Below are 11,298 nucleotides of genomic sequence, written 5' to 3' on the forward strand. Positions count from 1 at the left end.
TTGCAGTATAGAGAAGTATTGTTTCATTATAATTTGTGTGTGTGTGTATTTACTAAGTGTAATATAAAATATATTTCCTGCTTTGAGTTATTTATGTTCAGACGAGTTTGGAAGCCATTGCTCTCAATGATGTTGACCTCCGCCAGATGGGTCAACCTGGGGAATGGTCCACACTCACATTTCCTTTCTGTAAGGGAATGAAGGCACAGTTACTCAGCCTTTGACAAGCATGGAGGAAGACCAAAGAAGGACAGGACCATCGAGAAACAGGTGTTTATTCAAACGGCAAAGCAGCTGAGCTGAGGGCCTGCTGTAGGGTTGGTGGTCTGCGGTCCACAGTTACAGAAGCAGCAGGAGGCAGAAGGGGAAGGAACTGGGTGAGACTAGGAGAGCAGAGGTCATGGGGCAAGGCAGTGAGGGACCAGGGTACTATCACACATGTAATAGTGAGCCCCCTCCTCTCCTTTTGAAGGCAGGGGACTTAGCCAAGAAAGGTAAGGCCGGGTGTCACAGGGCAGCTCCTTGCATCCCGGTTCTTCTCTAAACTCAGGATTTTGTTTCCACCAAGGTCCTAAGTTCCCTAGTTCGGGTCCTGGTTCTCTCTCCCTGTACCCCTCACCCATGATGTGAGAGGCTCCACCCCACCCTCCCTGTACCCCTCATCCATGATGTGAGAGGCTCCACCCCGCCCTCCCTGTACCCCTCATCCATGATGTGAGAGGCTCAACCCCGCCCTCCCTGTACCCCTCATCCATGATGTGAGAGGCTCCACCCCACCCTCCCTGTACCCCTCATCCATGATGTGAGAGGCTCCACCCCGCCCTCCCTGTACCCCTCATCCATGATGTGAGAGGCTCCACCCCGCCCTCCCTGTACCCCTCATCCATGATGTGAGAGGCTCAACCCGCCAGAAAGACACTCGGGTCAGAGTGTTTGGGTTCCTCTCTTCACAGTGAAGTCAGCAGAGCCTCCTTGTCTTTGCTTTGGCGTGGAGCCTGGCTTAAGCCACTGGTTGCAAAACAAGACAAGCTCCCACTCAGGAAGCCAGAGATGGGGGTGGGAAGAAGGTCTAATGAGGTGGATAGCTCTAGAACTAAGAGGGAATGCTGGTTAGATGAAGTCTGAGTACTGACAACACCCCCTTCCTGTCCGCCTTTGGGGGTAGCTCTCTCCGTGGCTCTTGCACACATGCCCTGAAATTCAGGTGCCCAGTGGGTGAAAAGCAAGTGGAGGACAGATAACTGGAGAAAACATTAGAGGTATATCCAAGGTTTTGCACAGTCATCAAATAATGATTGGCTTTGACGTTGGAAGCTCAGAAAAGTTAACTAACAGAGCTCCAGCCTTGTGGGCTGGCATTCCTCTACCAAGCCACCTTCCTGTTGTGTTGAAAAATTTCATTCAGTGTTTCTACACACACACACACACACACACACACACACACACACACACACACACACACACACGCCGCCCCCTGGCCAACTGAGCAGATGTTTACAGAATCAGAAAGGTAGGCACCAGCAGGGCCAGGGACCCCGTGGTGAGGTGTGGTGTCTAGTTGTGAAACATGAACCCAGAAAGTGAGAGAGATGTGGGAATGAAGGCAGTCAGTTTGGGGTGGAATTGGGGGACAGGTGGAAGACAATAGTCGACTGCAGCCTTTGCCTTGGCCAGTTTCTACTGTGTTGGGCCCAGCCTGGAACCCTATTGTGCTTGTGCCATTTTCTGCAATCTTGATTTGGTTTTGCTCTTCTCTGGTGGGGAATGAGAGAAAACGGGAAAACAGCGCCCTGAGGTCCTGAGTCCTCTCTAGGAAAACGGGGGATAGGGAAGTTGCCAAGAAGCAGAGAATGTGGCCAACTGAGGGAAACGGAACAGCAGTCAGGGTGGTCACAAAAGGCACAGACAAAGTAGTCCCCAGCTACCGGCTGTAGTAGTTCTCTATACCCCACATGGCTCTTCCTTTAAATCATGGCACTTCTGTCTGGGGACTGACTGGGACAGCGGTCACTGGCCAGGCTCTTGGTACAAAGGCAGGAAGGGCAGCTCTGGGAGGGGGGCTTTCAGCCGCAGCACTCCCCGGTCCAGGTCGATACAGCACTGTGGGGCGGAGGGGGAGAGGTAGGCTCACCTCAGCACGGAACCTCCCGCGCCCTCTTTTATTCCCCCTCCCGCTTCCCACAGCCCTGCCTGCTCCCTGCTATTCCCTTCACCTGCACCCCGTCAGAAAGGGATCCAGATCTCCATATTTTTCACCTGTGGGCAGGTCAGGACCCTCTAAGGAAGCAAAGGTGTGGTGCACAACCCGTCTTTCTCCCCTGACCCTAGCCCAGACTGCCGCACCTGGACCACCTGCCTCTTTCCCAGCCCTTGGTCAGGCCCCAGAGTGCTTGCATCGGCTTTACCTTGAGAGAAAGCAGAGTCTGCAGTCCAAGACAGAATTCAGGACTCTCAACATCTGCAAGAATCATTTGAAAACAGAAGATTCTGGAGGGTACCTGGCGGTTCCTGCTGCTCTCCTGTCAGCACGTGGCCCTTCTCAGCCCACCCCACCCTCCAGGGCACAGATGTTGGGGACAGTCAGAGCACCCTTGGGGATACCCTGTCTGGTGCTGGCAGGGCTGAAAGTCTCTGCCTTGGACCCGCTCGGGAGAGAAAGGTAGAAGAGTTGGGCAGCAGGGCTGTGGGTGAAGGGACGACTTACCCACCACCTGGGCTGAGCACGCCACAGTCTCCTGGCCTAGCTGTAGCTCCAGCTGCTCCACCTGGGCCGACGATCCGGGTGCCAGGTCCCCCCCTGGGGCTGTTAGGACCTTCTTCCCTAACCTGTGTTGGAAAGCAAGGGTTATAACCAACACAGCCCCCATCCTCTTCCCTTTAGTCAGCTACTGTCCCTGTCCTCCTCCACCACCACACTTTGGGGGGTTCTCACCCAATCTCTGGCCCCACATAAGGTCTAAATCCTTGTCTTCTCTGCCGGAGCCACATTAACTTTTTGTTAAATAGCAGCTTTATTTATTTATTTTTATTTTTTTACAAGGACAGAGAGAGAGAGAGAGAGAGGGATAGATAGGGACAGACAGACAGGAACGGAGAGAAATGAGAAGCATCAATCATCAGTTTTTCGTTGCGACACCTTAGTTGTTCATTGATTGCTTTCTCATATGTGCCTTGACTGCGGGCCTTTGGCACACCGAGTAACCCCTTGCTTGAACCAGCGACTTTAGGTTCAAGCTGGTGAGCTTTTTTGCTCATGCCAGATGAGCCTGCTCTCAAGCTGGCGACCTCGGGGTCTTGAACCTGGGTCCTCCGCATCCCAGTCCAACACTCTATCCACTGCGCCTCCGCCTGGTCAGGCAAATAGCAGCTTTATTGAGATACAGTTCATATACGATAAGTCTCACCCTTTTCCAGTATACAATTCAGTGGTTTTTAGTATTCCGAGTATATTTACTACTACCTCATTTCAGTATAGCGTTACTCCCAAAAGAAGTTCCATCCCCCATCACTATTTTAGGCCATCGGCTTACCCTAGGCGGGTGAGGCATCCAGTGGAGATCTGGTTGTAGTGGGTGCCTGTGTCCACAGCCACCCTAAGCACCTGGTCCCGACACTGAGAAAGAGAGTCATGAGGGATTCAGTGAGTCCCAGAAGAATGGACCGGGACCTTCACCTTTCCAGCCTTGAATGATTCCCTTTCAGAAACCAGCAAAGGGAATGAACTGAGTCTTTAAAGTGGTTTTTGGCCCTGGCCAGTTGGCTCAGTGGTAGAGCGTCAGCCTTGCATGTTGATGTCCCAGGATCAGTAGCCAGTCAGAGCACACAGGAGAAGCGCCCATCTGTTTCTTCACCCCTTCCCCTCTCGCTTCTCTCTCTCTCTCTCTTCTTCTCTTCTCCCATCCTTCAGCCATGGTGAGTTGGCCCCAGGCGCTGAGGATGGCTTCACAGCCTTGGCCTCTACCTCAGGCGCTAAGAAGAACTTGGTTGCTGAGCAGCAGACCAACACCCCTGATAGGCAGAGCATCGCCCCCTAATGGGCTTTTTGGGTGGATCCCAGGTGCATGCGGGAGTCTGTCACTGTCTCCCCACCTTTCACTGAATAAAAAAAAAGTGGTTTTTGTGGGACTCATACAATTGAGGCAAAACTGGCTCAGATAAAGGAATCAAAAAAGGAAGTGAGCTGCACATGGTGGTGAGTCCATCTGTTTGGGAATGATTTGACCAGAAATGGACATCTGTTTAGAGGAATTCTCGGGAGGCTGAGGGCCACCAGTTAGAGAAAGGTAGTTCAGCATTGAGGAGGGATGAGGAAATTGAGATACTTTGTTAAGAAATTCAGGCCCTGGCCGGTTGGCTCAGTGTAGAGTGTCGGCCTGGCGTGCAAGGGGTCCTGGGTTCGATTCCCAGCCAGGGCACACAGGAGAAGCGCCCATCTGCCGCTCCACCCCTCCCCCTCTCCTTCCTCTCTGTCTCTCTCTTCCCCTCCCGCAGTGCGGCTCCATTGGAGCAAAGATGGCCCGGGCACTGGGGATGGCTCCTTGGCCTCTGCCCCAGGCGCTAGAGTGGCTCTGGTCGCAACAGAGCGATGCCCCGGAGGGGCAGAGCATCGCCCCCTGTTGGGCAGAGCGTCGCCCCCTGGTGGGCGTGCCGGGTGGATCCCGGTCGGGCACATGCGGGAGTCTGTCTGACTGTCTCTCCCCGTTTCCAGCTTTGGAAAAATACAAAAAAAAAAAAAGAAATTCAGATGTGGGTAAGAGAAGCATTCACCATGGGAAGCAAAGGAAGACATGTTCATTTTCTTTTGGATATATACAGACATTCTGGGTTACACTTGGATATTTGGATGTCACAAACATGCAGCTCTCTTATTCCAAATATTTACTGAGCATCTACTATGCACAGATGTTACTAGAAGGCACAGCAATGATACTGTTCTTTCAGAGTCTGGGGAAGTGAAATGTAAACTACTGTATGGTTGAAAGTCTTAAGACCTATGAAAGGATTGTCAGTAAACTGCCCTTGACATTAAGAAGAAAAATAAGAAAAGCTATTTCCTACTGGGGAAATCAGAAGGTTTCAAGGAGGAGGTAACATTTGAGACTTAAGAGTTTATAGCATGTGGACATAAAATGATTGCAAAACAGGCAGAGGAAATGCTGAGCAAAGGCCAAGGCATAGAGCAACAGGCATTTATCAGGAAGGTTCAATATTGGTTGGGCAGCTAAATGGCTCCAGAGATGACAGAGCCGTCATATGAGCTTTTCCAGGAGGGTTGCCTTATCCGCCCATGCACACACCGTTCATTCTGTAGAGCGCACTGAAGAGCATTTACATCTTCACATTTAAAGATTATACCCCGATAAACGAAAAGGACAGATGGTGGTGACAGATGGAATTGCACAGAGGGAAGATGGTTTGAGGCAGAGAGTGAAGATAGAGGATCCCATTTTCTGATCCAGTCTTAGGGTTCCTTTTCTCCCTCCCTCGTTCCCTCACCACCCAGGGCGGAAAGGAGAGTGGGAGAAGTGAGCCAGTCACAGGCAGATTGTTAATGAAAGCCAGTGCCCTGGGCGGCCTCTCACCTTGCAATTGACCTGCAGAGCTGGACTCTCTGGCGTGCTAGCCATCCTCCTGTTTTCCTGGCCATGAATCAGGGCCTGCACCAGGGGAGACTCCCCCTGACTCCGACTCTGGCTTCCCTCTACCAGGCGTCTTTGGATCACGCTGCGCGGCTGCTAGCTCCATCACAGAGAACAAAGGTAGACAGGTCTAAAGCCGAGTATCCAAGCTGCTCCATTCCACCTACTTAGATATCCCAGGACGTTGTCCCCAACCTCACCCCGTCCTAAGTCTCACAGGAGTAAGAAAGGGGCAGGAGCTTATCCAAGGATCCCAGCAGTCAGATCATTATAGCAGAGTGAACTCAGTATCAAATCATTCAATTTTCTGGGACACCAATAGATTCCTCAGTGTTGAAGAAATGGGGAACAGCCCATATAGGTCAGACTGATTAATATTAACTGAAGGTACATTTCAGGAACTGGTATTATGCTTGGGGGAAATTCTGTCTTGAGTCTACAACATGTATTTTTTTGGGGTTGGACATCTATCCCCTCTTCGACCTCATCCTTCAATGGGTTGCAGCTCCCAGGGGTTGATGGTATGATGAAAAGAGATCAAAGTAACAGAAACAAAAAAGGGAAAAGTCAAAATCTTCAAAACTAGGATTCTGGGAGTCATCCTTGGAGCCCCCTTCACCTGTAACCCCACCCCACCCTGTCCAATCACTCTCTAAATTCTAATAGTTTTGCCTCCTGTGTGTATAGTCCATTCCCGCTATTACTGCCTTTATTCCAGATGCACCACAGCTCTCCTGAATCACTGGAACGCCTCTTTACATCATAAGAACCTGCCTCCAATACTGTTGCCTCCCAAATACACCTGCTCAAAGCCAATGATTATCTAAAACCCTCACTACGCAAAGTGTGGTCCTCAGATCAGCAGCTTTAACATCACTTGTTAGAAATGCAGAAAAACTATTAAATCAGAGCTTCATTTTAACAAGATACCCAAATGATTTGTATGCACATTAAAGTTTTAGAAGTAGCCTGACCAGGCGGTGGCGCAGTGGATAGAGCGTCAGACTGGGATGCGGAAGACCCAGGTTCGAGACCCGGAGGTTGCCAGTTTGAGCATGGGCTCATCTGGTTTGAGCAAGAATTAACCAGCTTGGACCCAAGGTCGCTGGCTCAAGCAAGGGATTACTTGGTCTGCTGAAGGCCCACGGTCAAGGCACATATGAGAAAGCAATCAATGAACAACTAAGGTGTCGCAATGCGCAACGAAAAACTAATGATTGATGCTTCTCATCTCTCCATTCCTGTCTGTCTGTCCCTGTCTATCCCTCACTCTGACTCTCTCTCTGTCTCTGTAAAGAAATTTAAAAAAAAAGTTTGAGAAGTACCCAAAGAAAGCAAAACTAACCATGTTACTTCTCTGGTTAAAAATCTATAAAAGCACCTCCCTGCCTCATTGCTTACATGGTAGAGCTCAACCTTTTTTTTTTTTTTTTTTGTATTTTCTTTTTAATTTTTATTTATTTATTTATTTATTTATTTATTTATTTATTTATTTATTTTTGTATTTTTCTGAAGTTGGAAACAGGGAGGCAGTCAGACTGACTCCCGCATGTGCCCGTCCAGGATCCACCCGGCATGCCCACCAGGGGGTGACGCTCTGCCCATCTGGGGCGTTGCTCTGTTGCAACCAGAGCCATTCTAGCGCCTGAGGCAGAGGCCACAGAGCCATCCTCAGTGCCCGGGCAAACTTTGCTCCAATGGAGCCTTGGCTGTGGGAGGGGAAGAGAGAGATAGAGAGGAGGGAGAGGGGGAAGGGTGGAGAAGCAGATGGGTGCCTCTCCTGTGTGCCCTGGCCGGGAATCGAACCCGGGACTCCTGCATGCCAGGCCGACACTCTACCACTGAGCCAACCGGCCAGGGCTGTATTTTTCTTAAGTGAGAAGCAAGGAGGCAGAGAGACAGACTCCCTCTCCTCATGCACCCAATCGGGATCCACCCAGCAAGCCCACTAGGGGGCTATGCTCTGCCTGTCTGGGGCCATTGCTCCATTGCAGTCAAAGCCATTTTAGCACCTGAGGTGAGGCCATGGTGCCATCCTCAGGGTTCAGGCCAACTTTGCTCCAATGGAGTCTTGGTTGCAGGAGGGGAAGAGAGAGAGAGAGAGAGAGAGAGAAGGGAGAGGGGGAAGGGTGGAGAAGCAGATGGGCACTTCTCCTGTGTGCCCTCACCAGGAATCGAACCCAGGCCATCCACATGCTGGGCCAACACTCTACCACTGAGCCAACTGGCCAGGGCTGAGCTCAGACTTTTTAAGGGGATCTATAACCCAGATGAGCCAGTCACTGCCTGAATCTGCCTGGTCTCGCCGTTCGTAGCCCACTGTGCTCGGCTTATCTGCCCCAGCTACACTGCCTGTAATGCTTGCAGCAGGCTGTTCTTCCACCTCCATGTGGTGCTTCTGCTCTCCCCTATTCCTGAGACTGAATGATTAGCTCAACACACTTCGTTCAAGAACTATCCAGGAGAGAGGTCTGGGATTCCATGTGCATTTGGTAATTAGTGCAGGTTTACTTTCCCCAGGAAGCCTTCTCTGACTTCTATGCTCCACCCACAAGGCTAGGGTAGCTCCCTTTGTCATGCTTCTCACAGATATTACCTGTGGATTTCACTCCCCCATTAGCCTGGAGAGTCCTTGAGATAATGCCCGTATATCACATTCATCTTATTTTCCCAGGGCTTAGCTCAGCATGCAGTAGTCACTCAATGAATGCTTGCTGAAGAATACGTGTCTCTCCAGGCTCCACACATGCTTCTCCACCTGCCCTCTTTCCTTGGGAGCCTGGGATTGTTTTTCCACCCATGGGCTAACGAGGCCCTTGAGGCTGCTCCCGCCAGCAAGGCTGCCAGCAGGAGACCCAGCTCTGGGAAAAGGGCAGCCAGCCCTGGGACTGGCCAGAGAGAGTGGCTCTGCTGCAGTTCCCAGCTCTCCTCCCACCTTTCCCATGGGGACGGCCCTTCTTCAGGGCCAAATCGATGTCGGATGGTCCCCAAAGGGTAGAGGCTATAAAGTCCTAGCGACTGGGAGCCAAAGAACCTGCTTCCCTTTCCCATTGCTTCTCAGCTGTGCTTGCTATGCTTGGGAGGAGGGACACCCCCTGAAGGTTCTCTGAATTTAAATGTCAGTCTGATCACTTTTCCTTTTTGGGGAATGCTAGGATGTCACAAGGGGATTGCCTGGCCTCTGGGCAGGGTTCCTGGAGGGGGAACCTTTGGCTCGGAGGACTTTGAAAGACAGGGCTAGGGCAAGAAGGGCAGTGAGGGGCTGTGATTACCTCTAGGTTCCCAGGTAGCTGGGGCTGCCAGAGTGGCCCAAGATGCCCAGAAAGGGCTTTGTACCTCTCAGGTTACAGAAGTGCCCACCCTCCTCTCAGATCCTCTTAGAAGGTGATGGAGTGAGCAGAGTGCCTCCAAACCTTTGCACAAAAGACTTTCTTTCTTCTATGAGCAAGAGGCTGGATATGATTCCATGTTCTCTGGACCCTACTAGAGCTTCCTTCTCTCTCAAGCTAAATGGAATAGTAGCTGAATGAATATTAATAATTAGCATTTAGGCCCTGGCCGGTTGGCTCAGCGGTAGAGCATCGGCCTGGCGTGCGGGGGACCCAGGTTCGATTCCCGGCCAGGGCACATAGGAGAAGCGCCCATTTGCTTCTCCACCCCCCCCTCCTTCCTCTCTGTCCCTCTCTTCCCCTCCCGCAGCCAAGGCTCCATTGGAGCAAAGATGGCCCGGGCGCTGGGGATGGCTCCTTGGCCTCTGCCCCAGGTGCTGGAGTGGCTCTGGTCGCGGCAGAGCGAAGCCCCGGAGGGGCAGAGCATCGCTCCCTGGTGGGCAGAGCATCGACCCTGGTGGGTGTGCCGGGTGGATCCCGGTCGGGCGCATGTGGGAGTCTGTCTGACTGTCTCTCCCCGTTTCCAGCTTCAGAAAAATACAAAAAAAAAAAAATTAGCATTTAGATAGTGCTTTCTCTCATTCAGGCACTGTTCTAAGTCTTTCATGTAACTCTTGCAACAACTCTATGAGGTAGACACTTTTAATTTTATCCTCATTTAATAGGTAAAGAAACTGAGGCACAGAGACAAAAAGTAACTTGCCCACATTAGTAAGTGGCAGAGCAGGATCTGAATCCCAGCAACATGGCTTCACAGCCCATGCTCCGAACCACTGTCTCTGAGGGGAATGCGTATGTGCAGTTTCCCCTGATCTACTCTCCTCATTACTGTTACCCCACCCCCACCCCGTTCCCTGTGGAGACCCAAGCTGCTGCAGGGGGTGGAAGGAAGGGGCCTGGAGGGAGGCTTGGAGGGAGGAAAGGGACAGGTGGCCTGGCAGAAGCTGTAGGAAATCCTGATGCTTTGGCAAGAATGGAGGCCTCATTCTGAGGGTCAAAAGGCAAATGAGTGTCCAGAGCTGGTGTGAGGCACTCTGGTTTAGGGAGCAGAGGGAAATCCCCTCCCTAAACTGGCCAGTCCTCCAGGCCCTCCCAGCTGTAGATGACTCCAAAGGCACCTGTGTCCCTAAAACCTCTACTCCCAAATGGCAGAGCTCACTCCAAGGTGAGCCTTGGATGGGGGGGGGCACTGAGCCGTGACATTGGGATCCCTCAGAGCCACCAAGTCATGGGAATATCCCTAGTGGAGAGCTTAGAGTGGTCAAAGGGAGCCCCCCAATTTGTTGGGACTGCCTGTCCCCCACTCTTAGTGAGGGAGGGGAACCTGAAGGCTTAGGGTCTGCTCTTAAATGTCCTCACCCCTCCCCTCAGGGTAGGGGGTGGGGAGGTGGAGAGAAAGGGCCAGAGGACTTCTGGGGGGTGGCAGGGGGTGGGGAGGGGGAGAGGGATGCCTCACCAGGTCCTTGGAGGTGCCCAGCCTCTTGAGGCTGTCCAGGGGCAGCAGGTCAGCAGAGTCCTTGTGCAGGAACTGGGTGGCTTGTTTGAGCCTGCGCTGCTGGCTCAGGTGGGCTCGGTCCCGGAGCTCTGCCTCCTGTCGCCTCCTGCTGGGGTCTGCCCCCTCTCTCAGGGCCTCCTGCCTGGTGCTCATGGCCCCTGCGAGGCTGGATGAGCTTGGTGAGCCTGGTGGGGGCTTCTGAGGTGACCTCCCCTCTGTCCCCTCTGCCTGCTGTGTCCCCGTAGCTTCCAGCCTGTCTCCGTCCCGGGCTGCAGCTCTCCAGACTGGAGGGTCTTGGAGGGAGGAAGAGGAAATGAATAAATAATGTACGGGAGCAACCACGTCAGACGCCGATTCCCAGAGAGTGCAGTAGAGGGAGCGAGGCTCCGCTGGAAAAACCCAGCACTGGAGAGAGGGCGGCAGGACCTGCAGCTGGCGGGCTCTGCGGCGTCTTCAGATCTGGAGTCCTGGCCAGGGTGGGCGGTGGAAGGGGTGAGTGCATGTGTGAGGGGCTGTAAAGGTGCTGTGGACTGTCAGGGTGCCCGTGCCAGGCAGAGTGTGTGGAGGTGGCAGCCTGCGTGGGGTGCTAGTGTGAATGAGACGTGTAGGCGTGTGCATCCATGGTGTGGGTGCTCATCTGCTCTGCCACCCCCATGCACATCCCCATCTCCTCCCCCTGTGGCTCTTGCAGTCAAGGGGTTGGAGTGGGTAAGCCAATAACTAGGTTTGGAACCAGAGGGGGCAGCACCAGAATGTCTTCCTCTCCTTTCCTCCC

General features: G+C 52.5%; 1 protein-coding gene across 1 annotated transcript; it reads right to left on the minus strand.

The window, feature by feature from the left end:
- Positions 1-872: 872 nt before the first annotated feature.
- NRIP2 (nuclear receptor interacting protein 2) lies at positions 873-10,738 on the minus strand. The gene is made up of 7 exons (XM_066365739.1): positions 10,485-10,738; positions 5,583-5,735; positions 3,531-3,613; positions 2,705-2,826; positions 2,406-2,458; positions 1,443-2,100; positions 873-1,410 (listed from the first exon to the last, which is right to left on the minus strand). Exons 1-6 carry the CDS (start codon positions 10,674-10,676, stop codon positions 2,008-2,010), a joined length of 696 nt encoding a protein of 231 aa, XP_066221836.1. The 5' UTR covers positions 10,677-10,738; the 3' UTR covers positions 873-1,410; positions 1,443-2,007.
- Between the last annotated feature and the right edge of the window lie 560 nt (positions 10,739-11,298).

The sequence above is a fragment of the Saccopteryx leptura genome, chromosome 2 (genome assembly GCF_036850995.1).
Source record: "Saccopteryx leptura isolate mSacLep1 chromosome 2, mSacLep1_pri_phased_curated, whole genome shotgun sequence".
In the NCBI taxonomy this organism is placed as follows: domain Eukaryota; kingdom Metazoa; phylum Chordata; class Mammalia; order Chiroptera; family Emballonuridae; genus Saccopteryx; species Saccopteryx leptura.